Below are 19293 nucleotides of genomic sequence, written 5' to 3'. Positions count from 1 at the left end.
GGAAGACCTCCAGACCCCGGACTATTTCAGGCACAGCTGTTTCCATTCATCAGCCTAGGACGTCCAAGGAGCGAAAACCTGCCCACTCCATCCATGTGACTCTCATCTCCCTCTGGGGAGGGGGATAGCATAGGGCGGGTCTGGAAAGCTGGGATACATCATTCTGGCCTCCGTACCCCTCCCTTCCTCAGTCCATTGGGAGGCAGAAGACAGGAAATGACTGCCATGAATGTGGTATGATTTTTTACTGAAACAGCATTTTGTAGCCCAGGCCCCATGCTGTCCACAGCTGTTTTTCTCTCTGATACCAGCCAGGTGGCCCCGTCCTTTGTGTTCCCCTCCTCACCCCCTCACATGACTTCAGCCTTTGGATTCTCAGCTCCTGGCTGCTTTCCACATTCCACTGCTCTTTCAGAACCCAGGCATCCTGGCCTCCAGCTGAAACCGCTGCATGTGGCTTCCCCCACCCCTGGCCCCGTGACTCAGGCCCTCTGAAGGGACCAGCCCTCTTCTTGGCACTCACTGGGGAGGGGGGCAGGGGAAGGGGGGCCAGGTGGTGACATCACAGTTGAGGGGTATAAAAGCTTTGAGCCAAAACAGAATTGAAATTGAAGACACTGAGAAAACCTGACTGCGCAGCCTGTGCTCCTGGGGACCTCTTAGGACCCCCGGCCTGCTACTCACTGCATCAAGGCCTACCCACTGGTAAGGCGCTGCTTGTGAGCCAGGGAGGTGGGGGGCAGGCAGGGACAAGGACTGATAGGTGGGGAGGGAGGGTTCCAGGGCCTCTGTGTCCCATCTCTTCTCCTTTCTCACCTCCATCTCCTTTCTGGGTTTCTGCATGTGTCACTGACTGATTGATACTTATTTTACTTAGATGGTTTCTCTGGGTGGCAGCTGTGAACTATCCCACCTTCCTTCCCCAGACTGCATAAATCATTTACTCCTGTTCTCCCCTCAGCACTCAGTTTATTCATTAACTGTTTCTCGTGCTTCACGCATTGCTGGTCGCACACTTCTCTCTGTCGGGTCAGACGCCATTTTATTCTTTTTCGCCCAAAACCAAGCACATAGGCTGTTCAGAAGTTGGATGACAAAGGGGTGTACCGTCTCATTTCCACCTCTTTCCTGTTCTCCTCGCGGTCCCCGTTCGGTCGTGTTTCCCTGTCTCTAGAGCTTTTGTTGAGGGAGGGGGGCCTGCAAGGTGTGAGGGCTGGCCGGCCTTCACCCTTCCCCCTCCTTCCCTTCCAGACCCCATGCCGGGAAATCCCCGCCTTCTGTGGCTCCTGGCTGTCACCTTCTCCTTGGTTCCCAGAGCGCAGCCCTTGGCGGGAGACGCGGAAGAAGAGGAGCAAGATGAGACACCTCTGCCGGCTGTCCCCTGCGACTACGACCGCTGCCGCCACCTGCAGGTGCCCTGCCAGGAGCTGCAGAGGGCCGGCCCGACGACGTGCCTGTGCCCTGGCCTCTCCAGCGCCACACAGCCGCCCGACCCGCCACGCCTGGGGGAAGTGCGCATGGAGGCCGAGGCGGGCCGCGCCGTGGTGCACTGGTGCGCCCCCTTCTCCCCGGTCCACCAGTACTGGCTGCTGCTTTGGGAAGGCGCCGGGGCTCCGCAGAAGGGGCCTCCCCTCAACTCGACGGTCCGCCGAGCGGAGCTGAAGGGCCTGAAGCCCGGGGGCGCATACGTCGTCTGCGTGGTGGCCGCCAACGCGGCCGGGGAGAGCAGCGTGCCCAGGGCCGAGGGCCTCGACGGCGCGGGCGGCCCCGCCTTCGGGCCCTGCGGCCGGCTGACTGTGCTGCCGAGGCCACTCACGCTGCTGCACGGGGCCGTGGGCGTGGGCTCGGCGCTGGCCCTGCTCAGCTGCTCCGCCCTGGTCTGGCACTTCTGCCTGCGAGAGCGCTGGGGCTGCCCCCGCCGAGGCCGCCCGAGCGGCGCGGGACTCTGAGGCCGCCCGGGGGCCTCTCCGGCCAAGCTAAGCCCGGCGCCGCTCCGGGGGAGGTGGCGGCCCCCGACAGACGGCGGGATGGAAGGCCGGGCGCTGGGTCCCCACTGAGTCGGTTCAGGCCCCAGACTTTCCACTCTGCCCCGAGCTTAGGTTTAGGAGTAGAGAAGGTCAGCAAATTTTTTCTTAAGGGACCAGAATAATTTAGGCTTTGTGGTTCCAGGGGATAAAATCGAAGATATCATGTAGTTCTTACACAACCATGTAACCATTTAAAAATGTAAACATCATTCTTAGCTCTTGGGCCTTACAAGTCAGGCCCTGGCCAGATTCGGCCCATTGGCTACGGTTAGTCTACTTCTGTCGTACAGCCTCAAAAGGGCCCTGCCACTATGGGTGGCTTCCGTGGGGTTTTGAGAATAAGCTGCTGCGGTATGGGAGTTTGGGGCTAGAGACCACTCCTTCTCCTTCTGCCTTTTTGTTTAGATAGTGAGGATGCGCACTGAGTTAGAGTCTACCTGTGTCTGAGGCGGGTGGAAATAAATGACTGACATGGGGTGGAGAAGAGAAGGACTGCCCAAGCTGCTGTCTGAGACAAGCTTGCGGTTTTGCTAGTAAAATTATAATAATAATAATACAATAATAGCAAAGGATTCCCCCTCCCGCATTTGTGTTTATTGTATATTCACTGTAACAACATTAAAGGAGATGTAAAAGGAAAACATTTTCAATTTTCATGATCCTTTTCAGTTCCTCGTCCACACACCGATTTTTCGGAGTAGTATACATACTTTCGAGTTTTTAAATTAACTGGATGTAGAAAAGTCGAAGTTGCTACACAGTTTATTCCTCACTTTTACTGATCTTATAACCTTTCCTCAAATTATAAAAGTAACACATACAAATTTCAGTACTGAAGAGGATAAAATGAAAGTTCCCCTCCTCCTCAAGAGGTAATTGCCTGTAGCAGAGCAAATTTTTCTCTAAGCAATGCAAATATATTTTTTTCATTCAATATATTATGGACAATGTTCCCTGTTGGTAAATCACAGCCTCCTTAGTTATGTGAAAGGCATAACTTTCCACTGGAGGATGCTCCTTAACTGGCAAGAGCCTTGGCTCTTTGTTAGAACATTTGTCTTCAGCGTTTGCTATGGACATCCTTGTTTGTTTGTGTATCCTCACATGTTTGTGTACTTCCATAGGGTACTTACTTGGAAGTAGGTGAGAGAAGTAGTACTATACAATTTAATCATTCTTCTATTATTGGAACTCTAGAATAAATTTAGAACACATTTGTTATTTTGAATACACTCACCACATTGCCATGAATACTTTGTCTTTTTAATCTGATTCCTGTATTTCTCAGCATTTATTCATTTACAAATAATGAGGGCCTACTACCTCACTTTTTTGTTGTTTTTTTCCCCGTACTTTTTCTTCCCGACTGTCTTAATATTAAAGACACGCTTTACATGCTTTCGTACTTAATCTCTATCACAGTCGTTCTAAGAGATGGTGTCACCTTTTCACAGATGAGAAGTTTGAGGTTCTAAACGGTTTGAAGCTATTCAGTACAAATAAGGAGGTGAGTTAGGACTTCTCGATACAAGTTGCCCAACTCCATAGCTGATGATCATTCCACCACAGAGAGGCAGCACAGCCTAGCAGTTCCAGCACGCACACTGCATGGGTTTGAATCCTAGCTCTGCGACCTTCGGTAAATTATCTCATCTTTCTGTGTCTGTTTCCTGGGACTAATAATAGTATCTACATCATATGGATTTTTGTGATGATTAAATATGAATTAACCATATAAAATTCTCTAGTGCATATATTATCAATATCAGCAACTTATTATTATTCTGCCTCCTAAAAAACATTTAAAGTGAGCTTTAACTTAAGGGACCTAACAGCCTAGGTAGTGGCGGCGGGCTAAGTAATCAACAAGACTACACACTACGGGGACAAATGCTAATGGAGTAAATACCGGGGCTGGGAGATGGAGAGGGGGTGGTCAAGGCAGGCTTCCCTTGGAAAGCACACCCAGGGACTTCCCTGGTGGTCCAGTGGTTAAGATTCCGCGCTTCCACAGCAGGGGGGCGCAGGTTTGATCCCTGGGGACGTAAGATCCCACATGCGTGCGGCCAAAAAAAAAAAAAAAGGAAAGAAAAAAAAGAAAGCAAACCCAGGGTCCAGTCCGAAAAAACGACTGGGAGTTAACCAAGCCCACAGAAAAGGCAGGACATCCCAGACACAGAGGGACGGGTATGTGCAAAGGCCGGGAGGAGGGAGAGTTTTGCGATCTGCACAAGTTACCCTCAAGTGGTGAGAGATGAACCCCGCACCAACTACCAACATTTACACAGTGTAGTCTTGCCAGACACCTCAGGTTGGTGCTATTGTTATCCTCACTTTACAGATGGGACATTAACAAAAGAAAGGGTAGGAGGAAGCCAGACTACCAGCATTTAAGTTTCGTCCTCGGTGACTGAGGTGTCATGGAGAAATCTTAATCAGGGAGCTGATGACAGGATCAGTTACTGTGTTTTGCAAAGATCCCTTTGGCAGTAGCGCGGAGGATAGCTCAATTGCCGGACAGGATGAGCAGGTCAAAGGGTGCGCACATTTCTATGGCTCCTGATAAACACTGCTAAATAATTTTCCAACCGGTCGCGCTAAGGGGCCATATCGAGAGCTGTCTTGATTCGCCCAAGGGTTTCACGGCGGCATCGCCCTTCTACACCGCTGCGGGGCACCCGGGCTTGGGCGGGGGAGTGTGAGCTGCCTCCCGGGCCGCTACTCCTACGCCCCGCCTGTCCCCTCAGCGCCAGGTCCTGGCAGCCGGGCCAGGCCTGTGTTTTCTGGCTCTCTGCGGCACCCGTCCACGTCCGCCTCCACGTGACCCAAACAGATTCGGGCACTTCCGCTTCCTCTAGGCTTTCTTCTCGTCGGCGTCCAGGGCCGGTCTGGAGCCAGTGAGTGAGCGAGCGTCCGGTTGGGGCCGTAGGGGGCGGGTTTCCGCGCCGGCGGGGGACGCCCCGCATTGACCCTCTCCGGCCTTCTCGTCCCTTCCAGGTCCCCGCGGAAGCGGCGGTGGCGGCGTCATGGCGGAGCTGACGGCTCTGGAGAGTCTCATCGAGATGGGCTTCCCCAGGGGACGCGCGTAAGGGAGCCCCCTAACACCCGTCCGCGGGGGTCGCCGACCTGTCCGGGCCTTTACCCCAGCCTGGCCTCAGGCTCTACGCCCCAGCCTGACCATCGCCATGGCTCGTGGGCGCTATTCACGGTGTTTCTGCCCCCAGGGAGAAGGCTCTGGCCCTCACAGGGAACCAGGGCATCGAGGCTGCGATGGACTGGTGAGCGCTCAGACCGGGTAGCAGGTGGCTGGGGACTCCTACGAGGGGCAGCCTGAACATTAACTTCCCTCCTGACTTTCCCTGTCAGGTTGATGGAGCATGAAGACGACCCAGACGTGGACGAGCCACTAGAGACCCCCCTTGGACATATCCTGGGACGGGAACCCACACCCACTGAGCAAGGTGGCCCTGAAAGTCCTGATCGAGGGACCCACTGTGATTATTCAGGAGGGCCTGAGGAGGAGGATGAACGGGTGATAATACTGATTGTTTGTCTGTAGGACCTGAGTCTGTTGTGGGAGAAAGCAAACCCGTTTTGACTGAAGAGGAAAGACAGGAACAGACTAAGAGGTACGAAGAACAAGCTCCCATTTCTGAGGCTCCTCCTCCACCTCTCCCCAGAGGTGTTTGGGCCTGTGTTCCCGGATTCTGTTTTCTGAATCCCTTGTTAATAAACACACCCTCCCAATTTATGTCCATTTCTCTTGAACCCTTTCCTCTCTGCAATACAGGATGTTGGAGCTGGTGGCCCAAAAGCAGCGGGAGCGTGAAGAAAGAGAGGAGCGGGAGGCACTGGAACGGGAACGGCAGCGCAGGAGACAAGGACAAGAGTTGTCAGCTGCCCGACAGCGGCTACAGGAAGATGAGATGCGCCGGGCTGCTGAGGAGCGGAGGAGGGAAAAGGCTGAAGAGTTAGCAGCCAGGTCTGGGTGCTGGGGGTGTTGGCCAAGAGATGAGAAAGGAATCAAGATTTGCTTTGTCAGTGTCTGACCTACTTTCGTTCTGTCTGCATTCCAGACAAAGAGTCCGAGAAAAGATCGAAAGGGACAAAGCAGAGAGAGCCAAGAAGGTAGGTGATTGGGTACATACTGAGGGTCATGAAGTAGGGGGACTAGTAAATCCCCTTTTCTAGCTTCAGAGGGAAGGGTTGGGCTTAGTGCCTGATTGTTTAACTTTATCCTCCAGTATGGTGGTCATGGGGGTTCTCAGCCATGCCCACCAACAACAGAGCCAGGCCCCGTTCCCTCCTCTCCCGGCAAGGAGCCTCCCACGAAGCGAGAGTATGACCAGTGTCGCATACAGGTACTGATTCTGATTCCTGTCTTGCTCCTGGGACCCTTTGTTGGCTTGTAAGGCACCCAGCCCAGCCCAGAGCTTTTTTCAGTTATGTACCCTTTGCCAAACCTCTTCCATCTTTGTAAATGACTTTTGAAATCCTACCTGCTCTGCTCTTAGGAAAGATATCAAATTTTACTTGCCCCAGTCTTATATAAATCTATCTCTCTTTCATATTCAGCAGTTAACTTCTTACTTGTTCACCGTATTTTCCTTTGGCTTATTATACAGCTATTTGCACGATGTGGTACCTATCCAGATATTTTGTGTAATCTGGTCTTTGTTTTCCTTAAATTGTGAGGGAGCTAGGAGTCTCTCTTCAGTGTTCAGTAAGGCCAAGCCTAAGTGCTTGTTCATTAGCTGCTTTAAATAGTAATTATGCTGCTTCAGTCTCTCTAAGAGGAAGGAGAAGCCAACTTTGCTCTTTTCCTTTTCCTTACCTGGGCACTTCACTCAGTTTTGACACTCACAATTCTGTATTTCTGTCTTGCCTTCCAGGTCAGGCTGCCAGATGGGAGCTCACTGACCCAGACATTCCGGGCACGGGAACAGCTGGCAGCTGTGAGGCTCTATGTGGAGCTCCACCGTGGGGAGGAGCTAGGAGGGGGCCAGGATCCTGTGCAGTTGCTTAGTGGCTTCCCCCGGCGGGCCTTCTCAGAGGCTGACATGGAGCGGCCTCTGCAGGAGCTGGGTATGACACGTGGGACCTGAAACCAGGAGGGGGATAGGGGACATGCCCGAGAAAGGAAGGGATGCAAAGAAGGGACTTTGTGGAGATAGTGTGAGGCCAGGAATTTGGGGGGGCTGGGGAGGGTGGGCAAAAAGCAGATCTTTTGGTTCAAACCTGTTTCGTTCCATCTTCAGGACTTGTGCCTTCTGCTGTCCTCATTGTGGCCAAGAAATGTCCCGGCTGAGAGGCCTTCATCCCACCACCCTTCTCTGACCTCTCCATCTTTGATAAAGCACTGACATTACCTTCCTAATAAATAGACCCTCTGAGTTGTGTATGCGACTGACTCCTTCCTGAATGGCCGGGAGGGACAAAAGGAAGGCTTTTAGAACAGACCCTATGCTTCCTCTTAAATTTCCACGGGAGACTTGTTTCTAATCTCTGGGTCTGATGAGTTGCTTGGGAGGTTGAAGGGGAGAGGTGCTGGAGTGTGGGGTGTACGTTGGATAGCATCTTTTGCTCCTATGGGTAAGGCAGTACCTAAGCCTGAAATCCTTAGTAGCTATGTGCCTTGACTTCTTTAATTAAGCCTAGTTTCTTCTTTAGTAAACAGGGATAATAGTGCCTGTTAATTGGGGTTGTGGGGGCTTATGTAATGCTGATGTAAGGTGCTTTGGCACCGTGCCTGGCACCTGGTAAGTCCCCAATTAAGTATTAGCTACTAGAAGGGTAGTTTTTAAAATGTGGCCATTCGGGCTTCCCTGGTGGCGCAGTGGTTGAGAGTCCGCCTGCCGATGCAGGGGACACGGGTTCGTGGCCCGGTCCGGGAAGATGCCACATGCCGCGGAGCGGCTGGGCCCGTGAGCCATGGCCGCTGAGCCTGTGCGTCCGGAGCCTGTGCTCCGCAACGGGAGAGGCCACAACAGTGAGAGGCCCGTGTACCGAAGAAAAAAAAAAAAGTGGCCATTCACAGTGAGAGGAGCCATAGTGTGACCTTCACAACTGCATCTCTTCTGCACTAAAAAGCATGAGTACTTAATATATACCACGCAGTTTTAAGTGCTTTGTATGTATTAACTGAGATATGAAGGCAGTATTATCTAGCTGTAGGTACAATGATCCCATTTTAGAGATTGGGACGCCAAAGCACATGACTTGTCCAAACTGACAGAGCTAGCAAGTAGCAGAACCTGGACACATCTCTGGGGAGCGTGACTCTAGGGCTCAGGCTCTGAACTGCCGAGCTCCCCTTGCGCTGCTGCTGCTCACCTCATCCTCGTGCTCCCTCAGACAGCTGCTGACCTCCCTCCTCTCATACCCCGACTAGGAAAGAGGCCACAAGTAAACTGTAAAGGTCGCACATGACAAATGTGCTCAGCTTACGACTTCACCATCTAGTAGCTGAAAACTGCACCAATGCTCATATCTGGGTTTACACCTCAGTGTTACCAAGCTTTATTTAGTGTGTTCCGGCTTTATTTAATACAAGCAGCCCCCCCATCCCCCATCAATTGCAATCTTGTTTGGAACCACGGGACATAAAATAGACAAAAGGGGAGTGAAATGGTTGACTTCGCTGTAGGGCGGCCACCCCACTGATAGCTTTATCTCATCCCATCAGTGGCATCGCCAATGGATCCTGTGACGGATTCAGAAATTGAAAGCCACTGCAGTGAACACCTTGTGGGAGGAAAACCCCAGTGCATTTAGTGAGAGGCTGCCCTGTGCCTGGCACTGCACTTTACATTCCTAAGTTCACCTTTTTACAACTCCCAAGATAATTGTCACCATTTATTTATTTATGTATTTATCTGCACCAGGTCTTAGTTGCAGCACTCTGGATCTTCGTTGCAACATGTGGGATCTCTTAGTTGCGGCATGCAAACTCCTGTTGCAGTACCTGGGATCTAGTTCCCTGACCAGGGATCGAACCAGGGCCCCCTGCATTGGGAGCACAGAGTCTTAGCCACTGGACCACCAGGAAAGTGCCCATTATCACTTTTTATGGAACAGGACTAAGGCTCAGAGGTTAAAAACATGGAGGAGTTGAAACAAGATCTGACTCAAAGCACACCCCTTTTACCGCTCCTACCACGAATTAAGGTCACAGAAGGCATTATGGCACATGTTAATTGCTAGAAGCCCCTCTCCAACCTCATTCGAAGGACAGGCACCCAGAGTGTCCTCTATGCGTATTTACTGCACAAGAGTTTCCAGGATAACGATTTCAAGAACATCACTTGGTTATCCCTGAAAGTACACTCACGCAAACCACGTGACCTGACGTGTGTTTTGAAAACGTGGTCGCTCTGCCTATAGGGCTTCAGCGTCACATGAAGGGCGGGGCAGGCGGGAGCTGCACTCAAGCTCGCCCGCAGCACTGACCCCCATAACACTCTAGGCTTTTATGGGCGTCCAACCGCAGTGCTCACTCTCTGGATGGAGGAACATGATTTATTGGTTCCTTCAGTTAGCCACATCCGATGCCCTGGCCCAAGACGTGGACGTTAAAACACAGTCAGTGCAGGGTTTGGGGGGGAACGTGCTCACCCGGCGGCAGCTTCCCAGGTCCCGAAGAGGTCTGCGCGTGTCTGGACTCCCCGCCGGCCCACAGAGGAGTAAGGCCGGCTCGGGCTCCTGCGCTGCAGCGGAGGTCCCGGCGCGCACGGGGGCAGGTCTGGCCTCAGGCTGACTTCCCGCCGCCGCCACTCATCCAGTTCTTTCTCCAGGCGACGTTCTCTTGCGTGGCCACGGCCTCCTGCAGAGTGGCCAGAAGTAGCTCTTTGGTCCCGGCCACCTCGTCCCTGCGCTGCGGGTCCTGCTCCGGCATCTCCTGCGGGCAGAAAGGGAGGTTCGTAGTCCGGGCTACCAGCCTGCGGTTCTCCGCCCGCTCGCCCCATCTCGGCCTCCCAGCTGCTCACACCTTTAGCATCGCCTGCTTCTGCTGCTCTCCCGGGGTCACGAGGACAAAGAGCGCGGTGCCCACGCCAGCCCCCACGCCCAGCACTGCGCCCACGACCAACGCTTTGCGCAGGGTCTCCATGGCCGACCGCGCGACCAGCGAGACGCACTCCGGAGCCTCCAGTAGCCTAGCAAGGCCGCCGCGACGTCTCAATCTGCGCAGGCTAGAACGCCTCACACAGGAAACCATAGAGACGGGGCCGGGCTAGAGAGGGCCTGGCCAGAGAAACGTTTCGAAGCTAGAGCGCCTGGGTGTTAAGACTAGGTTTAGCTGAGGAGGTTGACCACGTCAAGAGGTGTTGGCACCCAGGGCCGAGCGTGGGGCCCCTTGTCATGAAATCCCGAGGAGGATTGCTAAGGGGAGTGTAAGTGTCTTCACTGTTGCTGTGAGTTTTACAATTGCCCAGCTCCGGAATGTCCTGATCAATAGAGGGTCAAGGCTGTGCTCTGTGCTTTTCCAATACAGTACATAAGGACATTCAGATACTTATAAACATCAATCTATTGACTGCCTTCAATCCCTTCAACTCCTGAATAAAAACTCAAAGCCAAGTGTACCGGGTGGGGGGAAGGGTATATTTATGTTTTCTTTTTATTTTACTTGTTGAAAGTAAACGTTACCTTTCTCTTCACGGTATATAACCTTTTTTTTTTTTTTAAACCATGGATTTTGTGTAACATACCGAATTCTAGTTTGGAGAAGAAAACACCTCTTAGTTGTGTGACCCCGGGCAAATCGTTTAAGTTCTTTGTTTCTCGGTTTCTGCATCGGAAAATGAGGCTAATAACAGTATTTATCTCATAGTTTTAGGATAATTAAATAAGTTTATATGAAAAGCATTTAAAACAGTTCCTGGCAAATAGCATACACCATAAAAATATTCATTAAATAAGATACAAAGAAACATGTCAATGAGGGAGACCCAGTAAGAACCAGAAAATTCCAAGTTTGTTATCAAAGCTCTTCACTCACAGGGCTTTAATCCAGATGCCCTCGTTAACTCCTACTAACGCCTTTCCCAGTGTCACCAGGGAGTGAGTAGAAATAAAGCTCCTATCCCACCTCTTGGGATTGTCCCCTCCCCTGAAAGGCCCATAATCTCCTTGCATGTCAGCCTCTTCTCCTCAGAAGTGATTAAGGGGCCAGGCGCCAAAGCAGATTAGAGGAACAGTCTGCGGGGTGCTCTGGGCAGGGATACTCTACTGAGTTCAACCACCCTGCACTCCAAGAATCAGCACCCATGGCCCTTGTGCCAGGGAGCAGCGAGGATGGGCCTTGGCCTAGAGATAGCCCAGGCTCCTCCCAGCAACCGGAAAGTCCTAGACTCACCAACCCTCTCTGGGACGACAGAGGAGAAATTGGCCAGGTTGAAGGTCACCAGGATGTTCAGGTTAGTACTTCCCCACCTTGTGTCTTGCTGTTGGCTCATTCTAATTTGGCCCAAGCCCCCTGCTGTGCCCATCCAGGTTGTCTGTCAAAAGACCCGCCTCCCCTCCATCGTGGTGGAAGCCGCTGAGGCTGAAGGGAGTGAAGAGAGTGGGGAGCTCCGGTGGCCACACAAGGAGCTGCAGCTGCTCACTGATGATGAGGAAGAGGAGGTTGAGGTCTTCCAGGACCAAAGTGAAGAACCAGGTGAGGGAGGTGGCTGGTTCAAATGAGGCTGTTGTGAATGGGATGGTCTAAGCAGGACAACTTAGTTGTGTCTCTTGCATTAAGCAGCACACACAGTAGGTGCTCAGTAAACACAGTGAAGAAAAATGTAGAGGTGGGAGATAAAAGTCAAGGTGGGGCTTCCCTGGTGGTGCCGTGGTTGAGGGTCCGCCTGCCTATGCAGGGGACACAGGTTCGTGCCCCGGGCCGGGAAGATCCCACATGCCGCAGAGCAGCTGGGCCCGTGAGCCATGGCCTCTGAGCCTGCGTGTCCGGAGCCTGTGCTCCGCAACGGGAGAGGCCACAACAGTGAGAGGCTCGCGTACCACAAAAAAAAAAAAAAAAAAAGTCAAGGTGGTTGGCAAAGCTGATGAACTTTAAAAGGCAGTTGTGATGTCAGATAGGTGACACCTTTTAATATGTATTTTTAATACTTTAAGATATTTTTGTCATGGGGGAAAGAATAAAATCACCCCAAATCCGACTACCCAGAGATTAACATTTTGGATGCCTTCTCCTCCAGATTTTTCTTCATGTCTATATACTGTTGCAGAAGCTACTTTTACTATATGCCAGGCACTGTGCTGAACACTTTTACATATATTTTTCAGGACCCAGTGAGGAAGGATACTTTCTCCCTCATGAGGAAACTGAAGCTGTTAAGTTAGGCTCTTCATTATAATTGCTGTATTATTTTTATAAGCAAAAATTACATGCATTTGTTTTATCTTAAAAAAAAATCCAGTCATATATCAGGTATATTTTTCACTGTTAATGGGCTCTAACTCCCTCCCTCCCACCCCCCAGGCTGGACTTGGAGCTCACTGGACCCCAAATCTCCCTTAAGAACCTTTAACCCAGAACTCAGCTGGGGGCAGGAACAGGTAGATCAAGATGCCTACTGGATTCCAGAGGAGACAGATTGTCAGGAAGCCCCCAATCCCTGTCCTCTCTGGGACTCGGCATCAGGTTCCCATGTGTGCAGAAGCTGCTTTGTGGAATATTCCCATTTCCTGCCTCCCAGGAGCTTTGAGGGTAAGTATCACTCTCCCTCAAACATTTTACCTAGGTTTATGAAGCCCTTCTACCTATCCTTTCACAATTTTCCCCTTCTACAAGCTGAGAAAAGTGAAGGCTTACAGGTTAGGCCCCTGGGTCACACACACGTCATATCCAAGGAATCTGGATTAAGAATTCCTATCTGAAAAAAAAAAAAAAAAGAATTCCTATCTGTGCTTTTAGGAGCTCGGTTAACTGGGCTGGCGAGTGACCCACTTGTACCTTCTTTATTCAGCACTCATCTTGTGCCTGGCACTGCTAAGTGTTTCACCTGTTGTTGTATGGAATCCACATAATTCCAGGTATTATTCCAACCTTGCAGATGAGTAAACTGGGGCACAGAAATATTCAATACTGTGTGCACACAGCTAATAAATACGAAAGCCCGGATCCAAATCCTCATTTTCCGGTCATCTTGCCAAGACAAAAGCTTTCTCCAACTCCTCACCCAACAGAAACACTAGGGTCAGGTTTTAAAAGTCTTTAATTGGAGCTTTGAACCAAGTAAGCAAAGTAGGTGATGCCCCCGAAAGGGCCCAGCTCCTGCACAGACACAGTGCAGCCTTGGGACCCTTGCTCCAGGCAGGGCAGCCGCACATCAGGGTCCTCATCTGAGAACTGAATCAGGGTCCCCCCAGGGCTTAGGACCCTCAGGCACTCTGACAGCAGCTGGTAAGCCCCAGGCAGAGCAGCCTGGGCAAGAGCATCCCAGGTACCCTTGTCTAGCACTAGATGGAAAGAGCCTGAGGAAGCCACTGGCTGCAGGTTGAGGGCATTAGCTTGCATGAAGTGGAGGCGTGAGGCAGGGTGCCCCGGGCACAGGGGTGTTTGGCCTTGGCCACCTTCCAGGAGGCTGTTCATGTGGGCCACAGCCACAGGAGAGGAGTCCACCCCCAGCACGCCCACTGGGTGCGGGCATTTGGTGTAGAGGCCCGTGCACAAGCTGGAGGTGCCACAGCCCACGTCCAACACCCGCGGTGGACAGGCAGCTGGTGCCTCCTGCAGCAGCGGCAGTAGGAGCCCCTGGGCTTCCTCGTATCCAAAGAACCAGTCGAAGGTGCCCGCGCTGCCCTGACGGGGCTGGGCGGGGAGCTTATCCCAGAGGCGGCGGTCCGCCAGGCAGCTATCAGCCAGGGAGCCTGTGGACGAGCGGAGGACTTGCGTCACCCAGCGCCCAGTTCTAGCAAAACGCGACAAAACCCACACCAATGTGGCCTGGGGCTTTAAGCGGCACAATTTCAGGGACTAGACTCCTGTGTAACAAAGAACCCAACTTGCCCTCCCTCTGTCCACCTTCCCTACCCGCCACGGCGCGACGGGCCGCCGCCGCCAGGCTCGCCAGGTGGAGGGTTCGGCGCAGGGCTGCCATCCGGAGGTGACGGCAAGGTCGGCCGGAGAAACTTCTGCGAAAATGTCGCCCGTACTCCGGCAGGGGCCTGAGGTCCAAGGGAAGATTTGCAAAATACGCTGTGAGGAATCACGCGTACAGCCTCCCTAACTCTGCAGCCTCGGAGAAAAGGAACGCGGACACAAACTTACTACGGTACGAACGGCTTTTATTGTTTGCAACGGGAAGTGGAAGAGGAGGGGATGCGACAGCTCCGGCTCCTGGGGCGGCTCCACAGACCTGAAATCAAAGGAGAAGGTGTGAGCACCCCGGGGAGGAGTCTGCTGAACCTCGGTTCTGCCCTGCTCCTTGGAGCCCTGTGTCCCGGCGCTTGAGGATAGAACCCGCGGAATGGAAGCCGCCGGTACCGAAGACATGACGCCGAGGGGGCCGGAGCCCTTTCCCTCTACCTCCGTACATTACGCGGACCGGGACCGCACGCCCGGTCCCCGCCAAGAAAAGGAGGGTCAACAGGCCCCACCCAGAAACCCCGCACGGCCAGCCGGTGAAAACACTAAAACCGACACTCACTCAGTCGCTGTCCTCGGAAAGGCCAAGACCCCGACCGGGCTCCTTTATATAGCTCCAGGACCCGCCCCCCTCCCAGCTACGATTGGCTAGCGGAGGACTGAGGGGTGGGGCGCACACGGACCCTGCGCAGAGCTGAAACGCTGGTCCCTGAGCTGGTTTCGCAACGCAGCAATGGGTGCTCCGGGGGGGAAGATCAACCGGCCGCGAACGGTGACTGTGTGGGAGCCCGACCCTGTTTCCCAAGCGTCCTGGAGCCCTTTACCCTCGCCCGAGTTGGACTCGATGGGCCAGTGTCGCCGGGTGCGGGGTCCCGGGTCGCGGTGCACGGCACCCATCTGATTAAGCATCTTCCTCCCCCTTAGGAGCTGAAGAAGAAGCTGTTCAAGCGACGGCGGGTGTTGAACCGGGAGCGGCGACTGAAGCACCAGGTGGTCGGGGCTGTGATAGACGAAGGGCTGATCACGAGGCACCACCTCAAGAAGCGGGCGTGAGTGCCAGACCCTCTCCCTTTTGGTCCTCCCCACCATGCCTCCTTCCCTCCTCCTTGTCGAGCTCCGGAGCAGCTAACACCTTTTTGCTTTCCTTGTGTACTCACGTTTATGCAAGGAACGTTTGTGCCTAAACTCTGCTAGTCTCTCACTGTACCTGTAGCTCACAGCCTTTCTTTGGTTCTTGGACTCTGATGAGAATCTAAGGAGAGCTGTGGACTCCCCCACCTCCCCAAGTAACATTATTCACTCGCACAGATTATTTATTTATTTATTTATTTATTTATTTTGCGGTACGCGGGCCTCTCACCGTTGTGGCCTCTCCCGTTGCGGAGTACAGGCTCCGGACGCCCAGCCGCTCCGCAGCATGTGGGATCTTCCCGGACCGGGGCACGAACCCGTGTCCCCTGCATCGGCAGGCGGACTCTCAACCACTGCGCCACCAGGGAAGCCCCACACAGATTTTTTTATAAGTACATTTAAAAGCACACACATAAGTGTGCGGCGAATCATTCGATGAATTTTCACAAGGGCACATGTGAGATTTTGCATATAATCTGAGTCTTGGGGCAGAGTTCCCACCCCATTCTTTCACTGACTTGTTTATTATAAATATTTAGTTTATAAAGCGGCATAATAAATATATTTGGTCCTTGTCTCTGCTTTCTGGCAGAGCTAAATTTCCTGAGTGATAAGAGTGACTTTTTGTTCATAAGGATCCCCTTTTGAGCACACCTAAATTTATGCAAATGGTGACTTAGCGTGGGGCTGGTCATCAGAAAGATGAAGTGATTAGAGGATTGGAAATTTAATTCCCTCTCACTGCCTGTGGGAAGGGGGTGGGTGGGTGCTGTAGATTAAGCTCTACACAACCTCTTGAACCAGCTCCTGATTGGTCAACTGGTGGAGTTACTGGGAGGCTGGCTCACCTGGAGAGAGCATGGAACCTCTGGCCCCTTCCATACCTTACCCTATGCTTCTCTTCCATCTGACTGTTCCTGAGTTGTATCGTTTTATAATAAATCAGTAAATGCAAATACATGTTGCCCTGAGTTCTGTGAGCTGTTCTAGCAAATTATCGAGTCTGAGAAGGGGATCATGAGAACCCCAATTTATGACTGGTCAATCAGAAGTACAGGTAACAACCTGGATATGTGATTGGCATTTAAAGTGGGGGAAAACTTAACCTTTGGTATCTGTTGCTGTGTCCTGGTAGATAGTGTCCAAATGGAGTTAAATTTGTAGGACACCTAGTCAATGTCCATTGAGAATTTGGAGAATTACTTGATGTGGGAAACCTCCCCCACCCACCACATCTGCTGTTAAAAGTATCAAGAATAAGGGACTTCCCTGGCGGTCCAGTGGTTAAGACCAATTGCGCTTCCAATACAGGGGGCATGGGTTCGATCCCTGGTCAAGGGAACTAAGATCCTGCATGTTGAATGGCCAGAAAAAAAAAAAAGTATATACATATATATATATATATATATATATATGTATTTATATATTTATATATATTTATAAAATAAGAGGAGGAAACGTTTCTATTATGTACTAAATTTTAGCAATTAATGTTACTTTATGTATCTGTTAAGACTAGTTTTAGGTAAAGTAACAGTTCTTTGACTTGGATCCAAAGACCTTTTCAGTAACCAGGACCACTGTGTGGTCTGTATTGGTTCAGGTTAACCTGGATATTTTTGCTCTTACCAATCCTTCAGGTCCAGTGCACGTGCCAACATTACTCTGTCTGGGAAGAAGCGCAGAAAACTCCTCCAGCAGATCCGGCTTGCCCAGAAAGAGAAAGCAGCCATGGAAGGTGAGGCGAGGGCACAGAAGCTGGGGTGAGGGGCCAGCTGGGTTCATTTGGGTTCTTTAATGCTTCCTCTTTCCCTTTGCTCAGTGGAAGCCCCCCTCAAGTCAGCCAAGACTAGTGAACCACAGCCCAAATCAAAAAAGAAGACAAAAGTCCCCCAGGATGTAGACATGGAGGACCTTGAAGATAAGAGCTAAATGTCACACCCCTTCCACCAGAAGATTCTCAGCTGGAGCCAGGAGGACTCGATGGTTATTTCAGAGGACTTTGGAGAAAGCGTTGCTCCTTTTCACTGTCCCCAGATTCCTCTTCCCTAATGGCCTAGTGACCTGCCCTGGAGGGATGTATTGAGAGGTAGAGGGTAGAAAAGAAAGATTGGAGAGGGGGTCCTAAGCAGTCAACTCCGTTTGTAAAAAAGCCCTAGCATTCTCACTGAGATGTGTGTGATTAAATGTAGGAATGGGGATAGGCCATGAAAAGGGGCTGTGAGTGTGGAAACAAGACAATTAGGAAACAGGACCCACAGCTCTTACTTGACCAAAGGCAACAAGAAGCTACCCTCCATGATGGCCCTGTCTCCCCGATGAGTGACACTCCATCTTTCCATTTCTGACAAAAATAAGGTGTTCCGTAGAGATAGCAGAGGAGGTAATGGTCTTGATACTGGCCCTACCACCTCCTCTGTGTGACCAGGGTGGACAAGTGACCGTGGTTGTCTCTGCTTCCTTTGCTGGATTATATTTTTATAAAGTGAACGTTATTTTTCCCTTTTAACGTTCAGAAATTCTGTTTGTTGGAAGCCAGGGCTGGGGTGGTTAATTAAAGTGAGAAGCTATGTGTGCAGAGATGTGGTCAACTGGGGAAAAGCATATTCTCTCCTTGCTCTGTTAATCAGTGCAGGCTTCCTGGAAGAGGGAGGGTTTGGGTACAGTGTTGTGCTCCGCCCTCCTCAAGTTTATATTTTGAACATTTTCAAACCTTCGGTAAAGTTAAGAAATTAGCACACTGAGCCCTTAAATATGCACTCTGCTTGGATTTATAGCTGTTTACTGTTTCCTCAATCCAGACACCGTTAAGGATCACGCATAGCATTTAATTGTCATGTCCCTTTAGTCTCCTTCAATCCAGAACAGTACCCCTACCTTGTCTTAGGTGACTTGGTGTCTTCGAAGAGTCTAGCCTAAATTAATTAATTAAAGAATATCTCACAGCCTGGGTTTGTCTGAGTGTTTCCATATGTTTCCTCATCAATAGATGTAGGTTAAGCATTTCTGGGAAAAATTCTACATAGGGGATATTGTGTACTTCCCATTGCATTTCATCAGGAAGTAAGTGTTGACTGAAAAAAAAAATACACAACCTAAAGGTTGAGAATTATGTTTGATTCAGCAGACTTGCTGAAAACTTAAACCTGGAAGACAGCCTGTCAGATAGCTCTGAGGTAAGGGAGGAGCCAGGATATAGAGGTGTTTTTGCAACAAAAACCAGGTAGTTGGGACATCAAAGATTATTGTTAATTAAAGAAAATCAGACTTCTCAAGTTAATTAATTTAGTGCTTTTCTATGTATGGGAAGATGCAAGAGTCTCAGCTCTTTGATATGCTCCTTAACTACCTATGGCCAGTATCCTGTTCTTTTTCCTCCTGAATCTCCTCCTGAATCACCGCTGGGGATGGCTGCAGTGGTTGATGGTTTGATGGAGGGCAGCCTGTTTGGAGACCGTCGGAGACGGTCATAGTGGCTGATTGCTTGATGGCCGCAACATTGTTTGTTTTCTGATACACCAGGCAGGCGAATTTTTCGTCCACACATATAATATTAGTTTGTCTCATTATCGGTGATTCCTAGTGTTAAGTGGGTGTCTGTCAGATTTCTCCACGGTTAAGGTATTCTTTCCCTTTGTAATTAATAAGCAATCTATGGAGTGATACTTTGAGATTGTATGAATACCCTGTTCCCCAATGACCTCTCAACAATGGTTTTAGCATCCATGATGATCCATACCTGAATTAGTTAGTGCTGCAAAATGGTGATTTTTCTAATTGTATCATTCATTCATCCATGTTACTCATTTTACATATTCTGTAAAGGAAACCCCTACTTCCTTTTTAATCTCATTTTGGTTGTTAAACATCTGTTACTATCACTTTTTCATGCTCCAAATCATACCAAACTGGCCAGCCAAAGCCCGTGTCTTTTTTTTGAGGGGGGGTTCCGGGGGGGCACACAGGATATAGCATCTTGGTTCCCCAACCACGGATTGAACCTGTGCCCCCTGCAATGGAGGCACAGTCTTAACCACTGGACCA

General features: G+C 51.0%; 5 protein-coding genes and 1 non-coding gene across 7 annotated transcripts; 3 read left to right on the top strand and 3 right to left on the bottom strand.

Moving 5' to 3' along the window:
* Positions 1-35: 35 nt before the first annotated feature.
* On the top strand, positions 36-2668 carry LRRN4CL (LRRN4 C-terminal like). The gene is made up of 2 exons (XM_033860867.2): positions 36-705; positions 1252-2668. Exon 2 carries the CDS (start codon positions 1257-1259, stop codon positions 1947-1949), a length of 693 nt encoding a protein of 230 aa, XP_033716758.1. The 5' UTR covers positions 36-705; positions 1252-1256; the 3' UTR covers positions 1950-2668.
* Positions 2669-4880: 2212 nt separating this feature from the next.
* UBXN1 (UBX domain protein 1) lies at positions 4881-7426 on the top strand. Its single transcript, XM_019932591.3, has 10 exons — positions 4881-4924; positions 5025-5112; positions 5252-5305; positions 5394-5488; positions 5587-5656; positions 5818-6009; positions 6104-6155; positions 6272-6388; positions 6920-7112; positions 7286-7426. Exons 2-10 carry the CDS (start codon positions 5054-5056, stop codon positions 7333-7335), a joined length of 882 nt encoding a protein of 293 aa, XP_019788150.1. The 5' UTR covers positions 4881-4924; positions 5025-5053; the 3' UTR covers positions 7336-7426.
* Positions 7427-9531: 2105 nt separating this feature from the next.
* On the bottom strand, positions 9532-10236 carry UQCC3 (ubiquinol-cytochrome c reductase complex assembly factor 3). Its single transcript, XM_004317303.4, has 2 exons — positions 10015-10236; positions 9532-9924 (listed from the first exon to the last, which is right to left on the bottom strand). The coding sequence occupies exons 1-2, from the start codon at positions 10132-10134 to the stop codon at positions 9775-9777; spliced, it is 270 nt and encodes an 89-aa protein (XP_004317351.3). The 5' UTR covers positions 10135-10236; the 3' UTR covers positions 9532-9774.
* Positions 10237-10637: 401 nt separating this feature from the next.
* LBHD1 (LBH domain containing 1) lies at positions 10638-18201 on the top strand. The gene is made up of 6 exons (XM_073809086.1): positions 10638-11443; positions 11520-11685; positions 12511-12738; positions 15043-15167; positions 16890-16987; positions 17072-18201. Exons 1-6 carry the CDS (start codon positions 11294-11296, stop codon positions 17100-17102), a joined length of 798 nt encoding a protein of 265 aa, XP_073665187.1. The 5' UTR covers positions 10638-11293; the 3' UTR covers positions 17103-18201.
* CSKMT (citrate synthase lysine methyltransferase) lies at positions 13229-14711 on the bottom strand. 2 transcript variants are annotated; one of them, XM_073809087.1, is made up of 4 exons: positions 14681-14711; positions 14302-14389; positions 14065-14198; positions 13229-13901 (listed from the first exon to the last, which is right to left on the bottom strand). In XM_073809087.1, the coding sequence occupies exons 3-4, from the start codon at positions 14129-14131 to the stop codon at positions 13246-13248; spliced, it is 723 nt and encodes a 240-aa protein (XP_073665188.1). In that variant the 5' UTR covers positions 14132-14198; positions 14302-14389; positions 14681-14711; the 3' UTR covers positions 13229-13245. The 2 variants fall into 2 exon arrangements, with proteins under 2 accessions (XP_073665188.1, XP_033716742.1); XM_033860851.2 differs by having other exon boundaries at positions 14065-14229; positions 14302-14704.
* Positions 14467-14615, bottom strand: LOC117313509 (small nucleolar RNA SNORA57). Its single transcript, XR_004528012.1, has one exon. It is a non-coding gene; the product is annotated as a small nucleolar RNA SNORA57 (small nucleolar RNA).
* Positions 18202-19293: the final 1092 nt, after the last annotated feature.

Source organism: Tursiops truncatus, chromosome 8, assembly GCF_011762595.2.
Source record: "Tursiops truncatus isolate mTurTru1 chromosome 8, mTurTru1.mat.Y, whole genome shotgun sequence".
NCBI lineage: Eukaryota > Metazoa > Chordata > Mammalia > Artiodactyla > Delphinidae > Tursiops > Tursiops truncatus.
Note: the sequence above shows the minus strand (reverse complement) of the source record. Positions and strands in the feature narration are given on the sequence as shown.

What these genes read in the sequence shown, in the direction of transcription:
- CSKMT (XM_073809087.1), bottom strand. Translation starts at nt 14,131, where the DNA reads ATGGCAGCCCTGCGCCGAACCCTCCACCTGGCGAGCCTGGCGGCGGCG. An exon ending in GGCCCGTCGCGCCGTGGCGG is followed by an intron (nt 13,902 to 14,064) that starts GTAGGGAAGGTG and finishes GCTCGTCCACAG; the next exon opens with GCTCCCTGGCTGATAGCTGC.
- LRRN4CL (XM_033860867.2), top strand. Translation starts at nt 1,257, where the DNA reads ATGCCGGGAAATCCCCGCCTTCTGTGGCTCCTGGCTGTCACCTTCTCC.
- UQCC3 (XM_004317303.4), bottom strand. Translation starts at nt 10,134, where the DNA reads ATGGAGACCCTGCGCAAAGCGTTGGTCGTGGGCGCAGTGCTGGGCGTG. An exon ending in AGAAGCAGGCGATGCTAAAG is followed by an intron (nt 9,925 to 10,014) that starts GTGTGAGCAGCT and finishes TTCTGCCCGCAG; the next exon opens with GAGATGCCGGAGCAGGACCC.
- UBXN1 (XM_019932591.3), top strand. Translation starts at nt 5,054, where the DNA reads ATGGCGGAGCTGACGGCTCTGGAGAGTCTCATCGAGATGGGCTTCCCC. An exon ending in AAGCAGAGAGAGCCAAGAAG is followed by an intron (nt 6,156 to 6,271) that starts GTAGGTGATTGG and finishes TTTATCCTCCAG; the next exon opens with TATGGTGGTCATGGGGGTTC. An exon ending in ATGACCAGTGTCGCATACAG is followed by an intron (nt 6,389 to 6,919) that starts GTACTGATTCTG and finishes CTTGCCTTCCAG; the next exon opens with GTCAGGCTGCCAGATGGGAG.
- LBHD1 (XM_073809086.1), top strand. Translation starts at nt 11,294, where the DNA reads ATGGCCCTTGTGCCAGGGAGCAGCGAGGATGGGCCTTGGCCTAGAGAT. An exon ending in AAGGTCACCAGGATGTTCAG is followed by an intron (nt 11,444 to 11,519) that starts GTTAGTACTTCC and finishes GTGCCCATCCAG; the next exon opens with GTTGTCTGTCAAAAGACCCG. An exon ending in CACCACCTCAAGAAGCGGGC is followed by an intron (nt 15,168 to 16,889) that starts GTGAGTGCCAGA and finishes CCAATCCTTCAG; the next exon opens with GTCCAGTGCACGTGCCAACA.